Raw genomic sequence first — 18345 nt, forward strand, 5'->3', positions numbered from 1 at the left:
GCCCCAGCAGAAATGGTGACCCCCCTCCCCCCCCCCCAGCAGAAATGGTGACCCCTTCCCCCTCGCCACCTCTGCACCCCACTGACCCTTAACCCGAGGACAGTTGGCCGGTGGACGCTGCTGTTAAGCTTCAGCTGCGGACTGTCAGCGGAATTGACTGAACTGCGAATGCGCGAAGGAGGAGACGCACATTTCGGAGAAGCGCTACAGCACCTGCGCAACAAAAGACGACAGAAGGAAGAATTTGTTGTAACCAAGGACGACAGAAAGGTAAGCACAAGGGGGGCACCAGTTCGTGTGTGTGTGTGTATGTATGTGTATATATATATATATATATATATAATATAATATATATATATAATCTTCTGTATGGCTCATTTACAAAGCACACATATTACAAAGTGTTTTGTAATGACCATACAGAAGTGTATAGATGCACTTGGCACGGCCGGACAACCCCTCTAAGTTCAATGGATTCTGTAAAATCTTGTATGCACTGCGCTCTCCCTAGCGGCGGCTGCAGGTAGCCAGGATATTATTTAACCTGGTCTAGGTGGGATATCTCTAACCCCTATAAAGATGTGCAGATGACTTGCATGATGTTTCTTGTCGGATCAAACACTGAAATGTTTATAATTTAGCAGTATTTTCTGCTGTCACATGAATCTGTCTTTCTTTTGCAGGCTGGGGATGCTTTATTCCCCATTGGTGAGCAGGGGCTGGTGATTCCCAGTGACACCCACTTCTTGAATACATGGGAGGTAGGGAATTCCCACTGGTGTGGGACGGAGCTTTCTATTTACTGCTGCATAGTATCGCTGTACCCTCTCCTGACACTCCTGTTCTATTAAAGGGTTAGTCACATCAAATGTTCTCCCCTAGCCACAGGACAGCGGCTAACAATCTAAATGGTGGGTCTGATCACTGGGACCGCTATTGATTACAAAAGTCACCCTGAATAAGTGGTGTAGAGGTGAAGCGTGCACCTAGTGAAACCGCGGGGGATGGCAGAGATCAAGTGGTCGGATATCGCTGGCAGTCCCCTTGAAATGAATGGAGTGGTGGTGCTTATGCATGACCACCATTTAATTGGGCCCTCTTTTCTTCTGATTGGTGGGGTCCCAGTGGTTGCCCCCACTGATCTAACAGTTATGACCTATTTTGTGGATGGGGTATAACGCCTTTAGGTGGGACAACGTCTTTTAAATGTGTGTTGCTCCCCTTTTCCTTAAAGAACAATGCTAGGTTGCCTCTTCTACTTTCTTCCATTATTCCTTCTGGAAATGCATAGATGGCGTTTTCCTGCAGTCTAATTCTCTATTTAGTATTGAAGTCAGACTATGAAGGGCCACACCCTTTTGACATAAGGGATGGTGATACCTAGTGGTCAACTTATTCGTACATTTCCAGGAGGAATAACAGAGAAACAGCAGAATGCAGAGTTCTAAGAAAAGATGCTTGAGTTGTTTTATGGGGAATGCCAGGATTTATCGAGCGTTTATTGGAGCAGCCCAGCCCAAACAGCTGGGGAAGCTGCCGCAGGCTAGTCATTACCCCCATGCAGCGATGACTACCCAGGAAACTTTGTATTATGTTGTGGCCATTCAGCTGAATGGTCGTCCTCCAACATGTGGAAGGCTCCAGTACTCCAGAAAGTGAGTCACTGTGACTTGTGTTGTGTTTAGGCAGAATGATCATCGTTCAAACAAGCAATAGTGAACACTAATCGTTCGTTGTCAACACCAGCCAATGGCTGGACGACAAGCCTTCACTACTCGTTCAGTTTCAGCCAGCAAAAAAATCATTCCTGGCTCGTTATCATTGTGTGTAAGCGCTCCCCGCTCACATAGGAATGTGAAACCCTGTTCAAGTGAACGATTCTCAACAATGATCTTCCTGTCTAAACGGACCGCAGGAGTTAGCAGTGACATCCCTCACTTGTTGAAACGAGAAGCAGCTCATCAAAAAGGGCCTAAACGGTTAATATTTCTATCCTTTCCTGGTTTGAGCTGTAGACAGTGTCGCACTTTCTTCAGATCTATTACTTTACATTCTTGTCTCATCTGCCTATTGACTCATGTATTTTGTTTTCCTCTTGTCATCAGGCTATGGAGGAACTTGTGGATGCCGGATTGGTGAAAGCCATTGGAATCTCCAACTTTAACCACTGCCAAATCGAGCAGCTGCTGAATAAGCCAGGGTTAAAGTACAAACCAGCAGTCAATCAGGTAGGTGAGATGTTTAGAATGAGAGACACTAAGCCTCGTGCCCACACTTGCCGGTCTGCAGGATTGTCTGGAACTCCTAACTGTCTTGTAGAAGTCTTAGGGTATAAATGCTGCAGATTGCCCGCAGCATTTACAGTAAAGGCTATGTGGGTGAGATTTAAAAAATCTTTTGCACGTGATGCAGGAAATCCACAGCAGAACGGACCTGCGGTTTCGATTCAAAATCCCATCATTTTAATTTATGCTGTGGGTTTTCAGTGTGAGGCAGTGATAACCGCACTAGTGGGTGCAGAATTCCCATTGTGCACAATCTGCAGCATTTTTGACCAATGTGAACAATACCCTAAGATTTCTACAAGGCTGTGTTCACATGTGGATTGTCCGCAGCAGAAAATCTGCATTAATTGGTGTGGGTTTGAAGAGGTGAAAATACACTGCATCAATTGACATGCTACTGACTTGAAGTCCTCAGCAGAATGGACATGCTGTGTGGATTTGGTATGGAATTTTTCTGCACCATATGGATGAGATATATCTACTTTTTATTTATTTTTGTTTTAATATCTGCAGATTTCCCCAAGCAGCACTTGCAGTACAAGCCATGCGGATGAGCTAAAAGAATCTCATCCACAGGCTGTGAAAAGATTCCATGTGTAATTGACATGTGCTGCGGATCTTACATCCACAATATGTCTGTTTACTGCTTATTTTACCCTTTGTAACACAAACTGAAATCTGCACCATTATTGGAATCCACAGCGACTATGGCTCATGTGATCGCACCCTTGTTAACTTCCCCTTTCATTTTTGGCCGTCGGGTGGTTGGTGGGGATTGTTGCACATAGCAGAACCCTTTACAGGAAACTACAAGGGCTGCATCGGCCAGAACATGCAAGTTCGGGCTGACAATTATCTGCAAATTGGGGGACTTGCAACAACAGCAGTCGGCACTTACGTAATAGCGCCTAGTAGAACAGTGAGGGGCGTTGTCCTGTTGCATCCTGTATCTGGCACCCAAACGTGTATGATCTATTTTCTCACCGCCTCAGGGCACGATGGCAGAAGGAGAGAAAAATGCCAAACGCTGTGTACTCTACTCTTTGCCAATCGACTGAACGAATGGTTGTTAGAAGACCACTAGAAGGGACTATAATGGCAGGATCAGACCGCACAGGGTGGTTGGTAGTCTTACCATGGAGACACACAGATGCTGTAAACACAAAACTGCCAATGGACGTGATAAAGTCTCCTAAGTAGCTTCACTTTTTTCCACTCCAGAAGCAGTACCAAAAAAACTGGATGCAAAAGTGGACGTGCTCTTTAACTCCTTCCTGCCCTGCGCTATGCAGTCATGTGATGGGCTTAGGATCCAAGCTGTTCCATTAGCAGCTGGAGTCGGCTGTTACAACTGCGACCGGAGCTGACTCAAGGGGTTGAACAGCCAGACTAAGTGCTGCGGGCAGTACCGATTGTGACAGTGAAGTGGGGCAGAGAGAGGAGGCCGCCCCTGCCATGCATATAATTGTGGAGATGGAAGGAAAACCCTGCATCCTTAGGCTTTATTCACACGTGTATATACGCAGCTATGTAGGCACGTTTTCACGGCCGGCCGATATATGCAACCATCTGAGCCATTGGTTTTCAATGCATTCGTTCACATGGGCGAATTTCGGCACGTAAAAACACGACACCATAAAAATAGAACATGCGTGACAAAATCTCCGCCTCCTGTCATTCGCTGGGTAAAAAGATGGTTCTGGTTCTATGTTTCGATATACACTTGTGGCTGGGAAAAAAGGGAGGGGGAGGCAGTTTAGCAGCATCCAACGTTGGGAAAAGCTTACAGGTGTGAAGGAGCCCTTAAGGGATTAAACCTGCGGCACACCTTTACAAGGATGTGTGGACTTATACTCCTTCGGGAGGAATTGACCATTTTGGATGTATTTTCTACACCTGGTGGCTAATTACCTCTGTTAGTCTCCTTTGGTGCTTAAACCATGAGAGGAAGGATCCAATGTTTGGATGTTAGGGCTCATTCACATGAGTGTAGCGATTTTCGGTTGGCTGAAAATCGAGTGAACGGGCACATAAATTTGCCATTTGTGCACCTGTTTAGATGGCCCAGGTCCAGTGCATATATGCCGTCCCCTCCCTTGCAGTCTCTCTGCAAGGGAGGGGATGGGGCGGGAGCTAGAGAGCTTACTTACCTCTCTCAGCCCCTTGTCAGCTGCCAGCAATGGGAGGGGGCATAAGCTTAGTAACTAGCTCCCACCTTTTTTCACCCCCCCCCCCCCCCCCCCCCCCATTGCAAGGGGCAGATAGAGAGGGAGGGGTGGGAGTTTAGCAGACACTCTGTTAAACGCACACCACCTCACCTCCCTTCTCCGGCAGCTACCTGTGGCTCCCTTGGAGTCTATGGCAGTGGCTGACGTATTCTGGCCCGTAAAGATAGTTCCTGAACTATCTTTCCTGGTTGACGTGAAAGCGCCTGGCCGAAATGCGCTCGTATGCGCCATGTTGGCTGGGCACTCTTATGCTGCAGGATTACGCCCATCTAAACTGATGCATTGTAAACCAATGCATCAGATGGTCAGCGTATATCAGCTGGTTGTGAAAGCGTGGCCGATATACGCTCGTGTGAATAACGCCTTAAGGACCGAAATGTCCAAGAAGGATGGGAAATATTGCAAAATGAGATTGAAAGCACAATCCTTAAGTCTTCAAACAAACTGGGCAGACATCTGTCTGGGATGATTTAGTGATCCTGCACTGAGCAGGGGGTTGGACCCGATGACCCCGGAGGTCCCTTCCAACTACACCATTCTAGGATTACAATTCAGTAGTAAAATCGGAGTGCCGCCCCTTAGTGGTTTGTTCTTTGTCTGATTTAACAACTTGTAATTTTGTATTTCAGATTGAATGTCATCCGTATTTGAATCAGAACAAACTCATTGAGTATTGTCAATCCAAAGGCATCGCCATCACGGCGTACAGTCCCCTGGGATCACCGGACCGGCCTTGGTTAGTATATTAAGAATGAGGGTCTACACTCTGGGTCAGAGCGGCCCTGGTACATAGAAACACGCTCTGATACCCATATGCCCTAATAGTCATATGCTGCCACTAGGTGGAGCTCACTGCACAGAAGTTATACTATTGAAATAACCTATAGAATTGTATCCAGTGAGCGCACCCTAGTGGTGACTGCAAGCGGCCAGACTTCCATCGCTTATCTCACACTAAATGGACGGAGGAGTGGAGCTCAAAGCCTTATTATAGAATTGGCACAGAATGCTGGACCTGAAAATGTGGAATCTTAAAGAATGGATATCATCCAATGTTTAGTGGCTTGTGTTTTTTTTTTTTTTTTTGTTCTGTCTAGGGCCAAACCAGAGGACCCATCTCTTCTTGATGAACCCAAAATCAAAGATATTGCTGCCAGGCATAACAAAACAGCTGCCCAGGTAAGTGCAGCAGTGTTTGTGTGTCTATACACTGCCGGGGTAGGGAATATAACCTTGAGATAAAGGCCGCCTGCAGACGAGCGGGTCAGATCCGGCGGCAAGGATTCTCGCCGCGGGACCTGACCCCCAGCGCCTGCAGGGAGGAGCGCGTACTTACCCGCGCCCAGCGGCCCTGGCTCTTTCATGTGACCGGAGCTGGCGGCCGGGTGAGTGACATTTCTGCGCGGGGCTTGCAGCGTATTGTAATGCACTCCTTTGCAGGCTTTCAGTGGCGGAAATCCCGCGGCGGGATTTCTGCCCGTGTACAGGCGGCCTAAATCAAATATTCCAACAACGTTCTAGAACGGTTTAGTGAACAAGTGAAAAAGCCAGAGCACAGGGTGGGGCCTTAAACCAACGGCGAGGCTGGTATGTGCTGTGGTCTGGATAGAGTATACAGTTCTAGGTGCTGCTGGCCTAGTCCCGCTATTGGACCAGAGGTCGTGTTGGCATCAAAATAATGCTAGGACTTTGGTGCAGCCTCTTCCCATAAACCATGGTCTGTAAAGGCCCATTTACACGCAACGATTATCGCTCAAACTTTAAGTGTTGAAAGTGAGCGATAATCATTATGTGTAAACGCGCGCCCATCGTGCACATTTCGTTAGTAATTCGTTAATAGTCTTTCAGTCCAATTAAAATCCATCGTTGGGAGTTCGCTTATCATTTGGTTTAAATGCAAATCGTTCATGTTTTTACCTTCACTGATGCACACGCCTTTCAAACAAACTATCGTTCAATTAACGATTATTACTGAAAATAGATGATAAGCGATAAGTTTAGACGGTCGTCTTTAAAAGCAAAGCCATCACTCGCTTTCAATCACCTAAGTGAATTTTGAGTGATAATCGTTGTCTAAATGGACCTTAAATGCGCGGCCATCGTGCACCGTTCGTTTATTGGTGATTTCTAGCAAGCTCTAGATTTTCTCAGCGGGCGGCGCTGATGGTTTTCTTTCAGCTGGTATCCCACTGGCAGCTCTCAGCAGGACACCAGCTGAAAGCTCCAAGAACAATGCAGCTGTTTGCACTTACAAAACAGCTGCGTTCTTTGAGCTATGGCGGCCGTATCCTGCTCCGCCTGCATTAACTTATGCAAAGCTCGCTCAAAACTCTCGTTTGAGCAATTTTATCTTTCAGTGTAAATGAGCCTTTAGAAATGCAGAGGGCTGTTAATACGGAAAACCGAATCCAGCAGCTGACCAAAGCTGAAAACCTTCACTGATAAGAAATCAGAAATGCAAAGCAATGGCAAAAAGAAAGGGGAAACAAACATTCTGACAATACAGTCACAATAGTCATTACATGAAAGGCACAAAGAGGTGAGCAAATATACGAACCTCATGATAAGTGATGGGGCATAACCTTTATGCAAGAAGGCAGGGCTGTGAGCGGTGTGCACACTTTGACAATCAGTTTCATTGCTGTCGATAAGGTAATACATATTTGTGTCTGTACACACGATACCTAAATACGTTTTTATTACCTTTAGCTATATTATGCGCTCTGACATTTTTCATCATGATTTATTATATAAATCTTTTTCTCACCTCTTCCCACCCCTTCTGTCATGTGACTATATCCTGGAGACATTGACAGTAGTGACCTTTTCACGGTCAGCAGTACATGCCGGCCATAATCGTGCCTCCTCGGAGGCTCCTAGTAGTGTTCATGTTCATACACTGCCGGGGTAGTGCCCATAGCCTCGAGAGCAAATCCAATCCTCCCAAAATGTTCTATAACAAACCTCCAGGATAGGAACGAGGGCATAACATTATGCAAGAAGAGTAGCAGAGGCAGAATTATGAATAGTATGTAGTACTGACACCGTGAAAATGTCATTACTGTCAGTGTCTCTAGGAGACAGAAAGGGGAGGGGGGGGGGGGGATGACCAATAGATAAGATGTATCTAATCTCGCCCTCCTTTTCCGGTCAGTCATTGACAGTAATGAAACGTTATTGTTTACACTTGTCTCCTCATACGCTCCTGGTATTCTTCTTGCATAATTTTGGGCCCTCGTTCCGATCCTTGAGGCTTGTTTTTTTGGATTTGCTCCCATCTTTCACCCTTTCACCATGACTGTACTGATGTTTGTATTTCCCTGTTTTTGGCGTGCTTCTGTCTTTCTGACTTCACTTGGTTTTGTTTCTTTTTTATTGTTAAAGTCTAACAAGCATACAGATCATTCCATTACCAGACACTTTGCAAGTACATGTTCAATATCTTGTCTGAGAGTTAGGCTGCCTGTCTACGGCCGTTGCGGTATCCTGCGGCGGAGAATCGCCGATTTGCCGGCTGTGAGTGGAGAATCGCAATGATTCTCCGCTCATGGATAGAGGGGAAGCGCTCTCCATAGCAACGCTATTGAGAGCTTTCACTGCGGTCACCGCGACTGGATTATCGCCGCGGGGAACTCGATGAAAAACCTGCCTGTGGATAAGGCAGCCTTACAAAGTAAGCTTTTAACTTTTATGTGGTTAGGAATAAGGGAGTTGGGTGGGGGGAGAGAAGGAGATCCATATAAAGCCTAATAGTACTGTAAAGGTCCTTTCACACAGGATGAATGTCGGGCAAACGTTGCCTGCCCCTCGTCCCTGTATCCCCGTGCTCCTGCACAGGAGCTAGCAGAGCTGGCTCGCTCATGGAGCGGCCAGCAAGGAGGCAGGGCAGTGCCGGAGATTTCTCTCCTCTCGCTCTCCCGCCCCTCTCCATTTAGATCACACAGCGGCCGTTCACTACTGAACAGCCACTGTTTAAACTTTTTTTTTTTTTTTTTTTTTTTTTTAATCATGCATTCCCCTTTTCAAAGATATATCCTCTTTTAACTTTGCAACAAGATCTCTGTCGCAGGGCACGCTCCATCCAACCAGCAGTTAATCCACTTCCATGCCTGATAGTTTTCTGAATTCCCAGGAAAGGTATGCCCATCAATGCCACTCAACACCCAGTGTGCAAAACCTGGGATTAAGGCTGCATTCACACGGCCAATCAAGACATCGCATTTGCCAACGTGCGTTTTACACGCAGATGGGGGTGGTTTTCATCACTTTTGTGAAATTGGGATCTTGGGCTCGCGTTTCCCGCATGTTAGAGGGTCGCAAGTGTTTCCCACTGATTTCAATGGGAAACCTCATATGGCATGTGAGACATGCGATGTCTTTAACCCTTCAGTGGCGGGTTCCTCTCCCGTCAGACCCACCAGGGCAGGTTTTTTAAATAGGCAATCGTTTAATTTCAACTAATGTTCCAGTTGTGTTCCAAGAGCTGTAACTTTATCATTTCTCCATTGACACGGCCATATGAGGGCTTGTTTTTTGCGGGACAAGTTGTACTTTTTGATGGCATCATTTTGGGGTATATATAACGTATTGCATAACTTTTTTGTAAATAAATTTGTAGGGAGATTGGGGGGAAAAAAAAGATCCTGCCGTTTGTTTTTGGATTTCATTTTTACGCCGTTCAGCATGCAGAATAAATAATGTGATAACGGAATCGCTGGGATCGCGTGACTCAGAATATCAAGTTCATACCGTTTACTCGTAAATCCACTCAACCCTGTCCAAAGCTTTGTCAGTGAAAAAACAGCCCTACCCCCACTCACTGGATGGTCCGCCTGGAGAGTCAAATGTAGTCTCCTTAACCCCTTCCCACTCCAGGGCGTACATTTATGTCCTGCAGCATTGGCGTATGTATGAAGAGAAATCGCGGGGCGACCTCTCTTCATACAGCGCGGGCGTCAGCTGTTTATTACAGCTGACATCCACGGGCAATAGCTGCAATCAGACACGCGGCTGATCGACGCTATTAACCCTTTAAATGCCCCTGTCAGTTCTGATGGCGGCATTTAAATTTCCCAAAGGATGTTCGGGGGTCACGTACGGCTCCACTGCGATGAGATCGCAGGGAGCGTGCGAGTGTCATGGCAGTTGGGCACCTTCTGAAAGGCCCCAGGATTGCTTTGACAAGACATCCCCGTGGGGTGGCTTGATAGACTGCCTGTCAGATTGCAGTATGATGTAATGCTAAAGCATTACATCATACTGCAGGAGTGATCAAAGCATCGCTAGTTGTGGTCCACCAGGGGGGCTAAGAAAAAAAATGGAAATCACACCCACCTCCTTATTTGCCATATCTATAATAAAAAATCTAAACGCTTCCGTAAAAGTCTGATCTATCAAGGTAGCCCATTATTTACTCTGCACGGTGAACATCGTCTAAAAAAAGAAAAATATAAAAAATAACTCCAGAAATGCACTCATTCAGTGGCCCTGTCTTTCAGAGAAAGTAAGTCGTATGTATTTTGAAATGGTCCCAACGTAAACTAGAGGATGAATCGCAAGAAACTGCGTCGACGGAAAAATAAGTTATTGTGCGCAGAAGATGAAAAAAATAAAAGTAGTAAAGCAAAAGAAACTACAAGTTTGGTCTCGTAATCGTACCGACCCACAGAATACAGTTATCGGGTCATGTTTGTGCGCCGTACAAACGGGATCATCCTCTTGTGGCAGCATGGAGCCCCCAGATGGGTCTCAGGAGTATTTAATTACCTGCGCATGCCCAATGATTCCCTATGGGTGCGGGTCACATTCCGGGAGACCCGTGCAGATTTTTATATTCCATTTTCCCGGTGGACATGAGGCCTTAGCAGGAAGGAAGAGCTAAAAGTAGGCGTCAAAACCCCCTTGAGTCCTAGAATGTAAGGGTTGTACTCGCCCCTCCTGTTCTTTTGGTGTCAGCGCTGAGCAGCACTGCTAGGTCGTCTTATGTACAGACTAGTCATCAGTGCTGCTCAATGCACTGAGCGGTGGCTTCTAGCGCTGACACTGCGGCACAGTCGTGTGAGATTTAAAATATGGGACCACTATGAACCCCCATTCTTTTTAGTGGGTTCATACACATGAGCGATGCTCGTCCATGGCACAGCCCATTCTAGTGGGGCCAGCCGCAGCATTGCACCATGTGCAAAGTGCATGTGATGCGATGTGAGAGATCCCATTAAAAAACGCGCTTCATGGGTTGCGCTTTGCATTTATTTTGCTCTTTACAGTTGAGTCACATTGAGTACTTCATGTATGATACTGACAGATGTGACCCTACTGCAGATTACATGACTTCTTGCACCTTACTTTATTCCCACAGGTTCTGATCCGCTATCCTATTCAGAGGAATTTGGTTGTTATCCCAAAGTCAGTGACTGCTAAACGGATTGAAGAGAACTTTCAGGTATGGCTGTGTACTGCTCCTGAGTTACATCCTGTATTATACTCCAGAGCTGCGCTCACTATTCTGCTGCTGGAGTCACTGTATACATACATTACTTATCCTGTACTGCTCCTGAGTTACATCCTGTATTATACCCCAGAGCTGCACTCACTATTCTGCTGGTGGAGTCACCGTGTACATACATTACTTATCCTGTACTGCTCCTGAGTTACATCCTGTATTATACTCCAGAGCTGCACTCACTATTCTCCTGGTGGAGTCACTGTGTACATACATTACTTATCCTGTACTGCTCCTGAGTTACATCCTGTATTATACTCCAGAGCTGCACTCACTATTCTGCTGCTGGAGTCACTGTGTACATACATTACATATCCTGTACTGCTCCTGAGTTACATCCAGTATTATACCCCAGAGCTGCACTCACTATTCTGCTGGTGGAGTCACCGTGTACATACATTACTTATCCTGTACTGCTCCTGAGTTACATCCTGTATTATACTCCAGAGCTGCACTCACTATTCTCCTGGTGGAGTCACTGTGTACATACATTACTTATCCTGTACTGCTCCTGAGTTACATCCTGTATTATACTCCAGAGCTGCACTCACTATTCTGCTGCTGGAGTCACTGTGTACATACATTACATATCCTGTACTGCTCCTGAGTTACATCCAGTATTATACCCCAGAGCTGCACTCACTATTCTGCTGGTGGAGTCACTGTGTACATACATTACTTATCCTGTATTATACCCCAGAGCTGCACTCACTATATGGTGGTGGAGTCACTGTGTACATACATTACTTATCCTGTACTGATCCTGAGTTACATTCTGTATTATACTCCAGAGCTGCACTCACTATTCTGCTGCTGGAGTCACTGTGTACATACATTACTTATCCTGTACTGCCCCTGAGTTACATCCTGTATTATACTCCAGAGCTGCACTCACTATTCTGCTGGTGGAGACACTGTATACATACATTACTTATCCTGTACTGCTCCTGAGTTACATCCTGTATTATACCCCAGAGCTGCGCTCACTATTCTGCTGCTGGAGTCACTGTATACATACATTACTTATCCTGTACTGCTCCTGAGTTACATCCTGTATTATACCCCAGAGCTGCACTCACTATTCTGCTGGTGGAGTCACTGTGTACATACATTACTTATCCTGTACTGATCCTGAGTTACATCCTGTATTATACCCCAGAGCTGCACTCACTATTCTGCTGGTGGAGTCACTGTGTACATACATTACTTATCCTGTACTGACCCTGAGTTACATCCTGTATTATACCCCAGAGCTGCACTCACTATTCTGCTGGTGGAGTCACTGTGTACATACATTACTTATCCTGTGCTGCTCCTGAGTTACATCCTGTATTATACTCCAGAGCTGCACTCACTATTCTCCTGGTGGAGTCACTGTGTACATACATTACTTATCCTGTACTGCTCCTGAGTTACATCTTGTATTATACCCCAGAGCTGCACTCACTATTCTGCTGCTGGAGTCACTGTGTACATACATTACTTATCCTGTATTATACCCCAGAGCTGCACTCACTATTCTGCCTTTGTGACGGTTGCATTGTGTCCCTTTGTGCCTTCCAGGTGTTTGACTTTGCGTTGACTCCGGACGACATGAAGGCTATTTCCAGCTTTGAGCGCGGCTGGCGGGTCTGCGCTTTAACCTCGTAAGTAGAACTATCTATGGTCACAGATTTCTCTTCTGACTTGTACTTCATCTGGTAAACCCACCGCCTAGGCCAGTGATGGGACCCTTTAGAGAGCGAGTGCCCAAACTGCAACCCAAAACCCACATTTATTGCAAAGTACCAACATGTCGGGGGCGGGGCTTATCACCGCGGATGATTTTTACCTCTGTTATAAAAAGCACAGGATGCGGATTTTGACTGCTTTTTGGATGTGAATTTTGCCACGGAAACTTCCGCTGAGGACATTCTGCAGCATTTCCTATGACTCCGTAGCTTAAACTGCTTTCTAGAGACCTTCCGTGTGACTCTTCCGGATTGCTATTGTTTCTCGTCTGTATCATTGGGTATAGCTACTGCCACTAGGAGGCGACACGAAGCTAGCTAAGTTTTTAGCTTGGTGTCTGCAGAAGGCAGACATGCTTAGAGTAGGCCATTTGTGGAAATACGGGGAGGCAGGGCTTTTTCCTGTCCTCCCACAAGAAGGGCGAACAGTATGGTGTCTCCGCTGTGCTGTTACGCCTGACCCACAGGAGAAATGCCTGTGCGTAGTAGATCGATGCCCGCCAGTTGTAGGGTTCCCCACCCTTGAGCAACTTCCAGCTTCTGTGATGGCGAGTTCGGTGGGGAGCACTGCTGGAGACTGATGCCGTGACGCACATGAAACACCGCCGGGGACGGATCTCTTATGAGGATTTTCTGGAAGAGGTAAGTATAATTCTCTGCCCACTCTCCTTCCCATGGAACGAAGCTCCCTGCTGTCCGGGGGCATTTCTCTCCCCACTCATGGGCACAGCTGCCCTTGGGTTTGCTGTTGCTGCGGGGGCAGGCTGGAGGTGGCGGTGCAGTTAGCGCTGCGCTCCCGGTGCCGTCTCTTTAGGCCCTGGCTTTCCAGGCCTACCAGGCCTGCTTGATTTTGCACCTCCTGTGGCGTTCAGCCCCCCCCCCCCCCCCCCCCCTGAGGTGGCAGGGGTCACCGTAGACATAAAGTGTAGTTGCCCACCGCTCACGCCAGATGCCGTGGCTAAAAATTTCGCCCCTGGTTTCAAGACGGCCGATCTACGGGAACCCTGGAAGGAGGGCCTTGGCAAAGCAGGGCCATGCATCTCCCCTCCCATAGGCCAGGCGCTCTCCTCCCTCTCTGCTCCTGCGAGATGTCTGTGATCAGAGATGCTGCCACGATAGAAGCGCTTGTATGATCTAGAAGCTCGAGTTGTGATCCGTGTCCCCCCTGGGATGGGGTAAGGTCTGCCGGAGACCTCTCTCCTGCAGCCCCTCGCACCAATACTACGCTGTGACTGTGGGCAGTATTGTGCTAACGCCATGTCCGACCCCCAAACCGGAGGTTCTGGACAAGCTGCAGTCAGAGCCGCGCTTTACGCCTGTGCTCGCTGTAACGCAGCATTTCCATGCGGTCAGTGTGAGCCGTGCTGTGAGGACGGCCTCCCATCTCGGCAGGCTCAGGTCCCTTTTTGTGTGACGCTGCGACCTAGATGTCACAAGGCAGTTAGTGACAGCGTCAATCTGTTTTTCCCGAGACCTCTGGTACCTTCCATACTGTAAAGACTACTTGCATGTGCTCCGCACCGGGTTGAGCCTTGCCTATCGGTAGCTCCCCCTGTTGCCCCTCCTGCAGTTCCCTGCAGGCAGCCTAGCGCAGTGTCTGAGGCCAGGCTGACACACGGACAGGGCTGCCAGAGCCACATACTATGTGCGCTCACTACACTACGAGATCCCAGACAGAGAATACCTCGTCTAACGAACAACAGTGTTCAAACTGGTCAGCATTACTCTGGCTGAGACCTGTGGTACCTTCCATGTGGCAGGAGTACTCTGCACAGGGATTCTGTGGACTCCTCGTCTCCGATATAGACTGGGTGAGCCTTACCCAATGGCTAGCTCCCCTATGGTGAGCCGCCTACAGTTCCTTGCAGGCAGCTTGCTGCAATCTCCGTTTTCAGGAGTGGCGCATAATACTGTGCGCTCTCGCCACACTACGAGGGTGATGTCCAGGCACAGATTGTCTCGTCGGCCGGGCAGCCTTGGTCTGTCTTTGTATAGTGGGTTTCCCTCCTCCGGCAGGGAGTCTGGGGGCTGTGAAACAGTCTAGTGGCTCTCCTCCGGTTAGCTCTGAGACGCTGAACCACTATGGGTGCGATCCCTCTCCAGGCGGTTTTGGAACCAAAACGGCATTTACTGCTTTCTACAACGACAGGACAGCTAGTTCCGTCAGCCGTGGGTCACTTATGGCCTCTGTGATGCATGGAGACTGAATCCCATGCGGAACTGAATTTGGCTGCATAACGGGCCACAAATTCTCCTCTATTGGTGGATGGCCGATCTGTTGCCGTAAGGAGTTCTCTGTAATCCAGAGTGGTCTTCACTACCCACCTCGAGGGGCCGTGCACAGGAAGAGTCCGTGGAGAACAATGCATAGGGTTCTGGTCCGACTTTGGAGCCAGTCCACTAATCCGAGGAGTTGGGATGTCATGCATCCTTTGGGGTCTCAATCTTCTTAGTGCCTGATTAGTCATGCGCTTGCTCTGACACCTTGTAAGCAGCCAACCCTAGTTGACTAACCAGAGTCACCATTCCCAAGGTTGGACTTGTTAGAAAACCCATAGGCTTCGTGCAGAGGGTGGGCGCTGTGGACCTTGTCGCAGCTTCAGTGTGCTCCTTTCTACAGCGGTACGGCCGTTTAACAGGCTGTGTGACTGGGACGGACTGAAGAACCTCTTGGCGCAAGTCCTTTTCACCCTAAAGCTACCAAGACAACGGATGTTGCGTGTCGGGATACGTGTCATCAGAGCCATGCCACGCTTCAGCTATGCAGCCTTCGGCCTGACAGTGGTGCTGCAGTTCTAGGTACCCAACATTCTGACGATAGTCAACTGCCTCAAGACTGTCGACCCGGGGAAACGTCTTCATGACGGGCTGGGAAGGCGGTGTTTACAGTCTGGATTCTGTGGAGGTGGTTGTCAACCAGACCGACAGCTAGAAGGCCCAGCGCTCTGACGGTTTCTGCTCCGTTGCCACTGATGACACCGCAGCTCTTTCCTGGATGCCTATTCGTTCAGAAGCTGTTGCAGCCAAAAAATTTTTCTCACCCTGAAGTCCGCTCGCCTTGGCCAGCAGTCTACCTGCCGAGCAGGAGGCTCTATCGGGCGGGCTTTTCGACAGCCGTTTTGTCATTAGGACAAGGTCATTATCCACTTATTGCATATTACCTGACGGCAAGTGATCCGCCCCCCCCCCCCCCCAAAGCTCCTAACCTGACCCAATTCCCAGCTTCAGTAGAGCCAGCCCCGCCCCTCGCAGGTCCTTCAACCACGGTCCCCTATACTGCAAGTATGCCGGAGGCGTTAACACGCTTAGTGTCGCCTCCTAGTGGCAGAAGCTATACCCAAGGTCTTGCTGTGTTTCCTTCCTCGACCCCCCCCACACTGTCCATACTTGGTGGTCACCTTAGATAGGCGCGTCAGGACAACTTGGGTCTGACCGCATAATTCGTCTGTCTTAGAGGGCGTCTTTAATTTTAGCACCATTTGTTAGGTGTGACTCAGTCGGAGACGCGGTGGGTTTTGAAAGCGATTAAACTTTTTTTCTCTCTTTTCAGAGCCAGAGAGCACAAGGATTATCCCTTCAACGTGGAGTTTTGAGGTCGGGTTTCACCTGCTAAAGCGACAGTATTCAGCAATTTTTGGTATACAGCTAGCAAAACAAACCCCTCTACCCGTTACAGATCCTCCCCCGGCGGTGGGACGCTTCTGTGTTATTGCCTGTTCTGCACTCCAGTAACCGGGTTGGTTATCCGTTCTCTTTGTAATGCAGTATACACAATAAACAGTGTTCAGACCGTGTGGTTGGTGTGAGTATCCTACAGTTGTCTTGTTACTGAGCCTACGGTACTCCAGAGCTGCACTCACTATTCTGCTGGGTGCTACTGGAAACTGCCAGTAAGCTTGTCGGACACGTCCTGGACTTGTTGCTGACTGCACACATATGGGGGACAAGGATTCCGCAAACTCCTCCCTCACCGGAAGCCCATTCTAGTATTGTTGCCGACTTAATAATTCACAGCAGCCGGTTCTCTTGTGGATCGTCAGCGGGTTTCTTTCATTGCAATTAGTTAAAGCTGCAGCACCAGGCCAAGACTGCTTTTAGCATAATTATTGGTCCACTCTGCCCCTGAATCCCGCAGCCTGTTCTAGTAGAGGAGCATCCTGGGCCGGCTCCAGCGTATGGGAAGACTGCACTCGTATCAAACAAAATGTATCGCCTTCTTCCTTGCAGGGGATTGGTCAGAGGAGAGTCCTCTAGACCGTGGGGATGACTCTAAAATCCAGGAAAGATGTATAGATATCTACAGGCTCATGTACAGAGACATCCAATAAAGTGCAGAGAGAAACTCCAGCAGACATCTGACCCCGAGGAGCATCCCTGCTCCTACCAGCAATCTATGACTCTTGTCCAAACCTGGAGGGCTGCACCTCTTCCTCCGGCGCCGTTAACACCATATTGACAAAACATGGCCCTTGGATGCGCTTTATTAATGTCCCTACAGCCTTGCTTCACCACAACAGACTGAAAACCAACCCTTATGCTGCATTATGAACTCCATAATGAGGAAGTGCGTCTCAGGCTGACCTGATCGCTGAGCATCGGACTACCAGCATGATACATGGAGTCTGGGGTCGGGCTGGGACACTTCTGTATGATGGCTGCCTAATACAATAGTGTGCTCCGGAACTTCAGATTTCCCGGTTGTCATCCTGACGGCCCCAGTTACATATGGAGGTTGCCCTCTGACCTCAGTAGGGTCAGGAAGAGCCCCTAAAGCACCTCCTCTTCCACCATCTCCTCAGTGGCTTCCTGTCCCTACGGTGGCCAGGTGGAGCAAGCTCTGGGGGTTACTTACCAAGGGCACGCTGTGCTGAATCTCCCCTGGAGGGAAGAGGTTGGGTCTGCACACCGCTCAGAGTCCCTGCATTCCCAGCCTGCGCTGCCATGGAGCCGTCAGTCACCTTGTAGTGCGGGTCTCTATGCACAGGTCTGCTTCCTAACCTCTCCGGGGTCCCCGCAAGAACAGGATCGAGAGCATTCAGGAACTAAAAGACTTAGCAGTCATTAATCAAAACCAAATGCCTCTATAAGAACCATATTTACTCTCAAGGCCCTAAACAAATCTATTTCCTAATGGAAACTGTCAGATCCATCGTACCGCTACTAGATCACGCCGCCCCATAGTTATGAACGGATGACTTACCGGTAGTCCTTTTCCCAGGGGTCATCACGCCGGCCCATAGTTATGAGCGGATGACTTACCGGCGGTAGTCCTTTTCCCGGGGGTCATCACGCCAGCCCATAGTTATGAACGGATGACTTACCGGTAGTCCTTTTCCCGGGGGTCATCACGCTGGCCCATAGTTATGAACGGATGACTTACCGGCGGTAGTCCTTTTCCCGGGGGTCATCACGCCGGCCCATAGTTATGAACGGATGACTTACCGGTAGTCCTTTTCCCAGGGGTCATCACGCCGGCCCATAGTTATGAACGGATGACTTACCGGCGGTAGTCCTTTTCCCAGGGGTCATCACGCCACCCCATAGTTATGAACGGATGACTTACCGGTAGTCCTTTTCCCCGGGGTCATCACGCCGGCCCA

General features: G+C 48.5%; 1 protein-coding gene across 1 annotated transcript in view; it reads left to right on the plus strand.

Annotated features, from left to right (window-relative positions):
* The window catches only part of AKR1B1 (aldo-keto reductase family 1 member B), a 28682-nt gene extending 12143 nt beyond the window's left edge, over positions 1–16539 (plus strand). Inside the window, exons 4-10 of the mRNA XM_066590162.1 lie at positions 684–761; positions 2106–2228; positions 5143–5249; positions 5611–5692; positions 10872–10955; positions 12579–12661; positions 16296–16539. Of these exons, the coding sequence (XP_066446259.1) occupies positions 684–761; positions 2106–2228; positions 5143–5249; positions 5611–5692; positions 10872–10955; positions 12579–12661; positions 16296–16338 (600 nt within the window). The 3' untranslated portion in view covers positions 16339–16539. The remainder of the gene's footprint in view (positions 1–683; positions 762–2105; positions 2229–5142; positions 5250–5610; positions 5693–10871; positions 10956–12578; positions 12662–16295) is intronic.
* The last annotated feature ends 1806 nt before the right edge of the window (positions 16540–18345 follow it).

This window comes from Eleutherodactylus coqui, chromosome 2, assembly GCF_035609145.1.
Source record: "Eleutherodactylus coqui strain aEleCoq1 chromosome 2, aEleCoq1.hap1, whole genome shotgun sequence".
Lineage (NCBI taxonomy): Eukaryota > Metazoa > Chordata > Amphibia > Anura > Eleutherodactylidae > Eleutherodactylus > Eleutherodactylus coqui.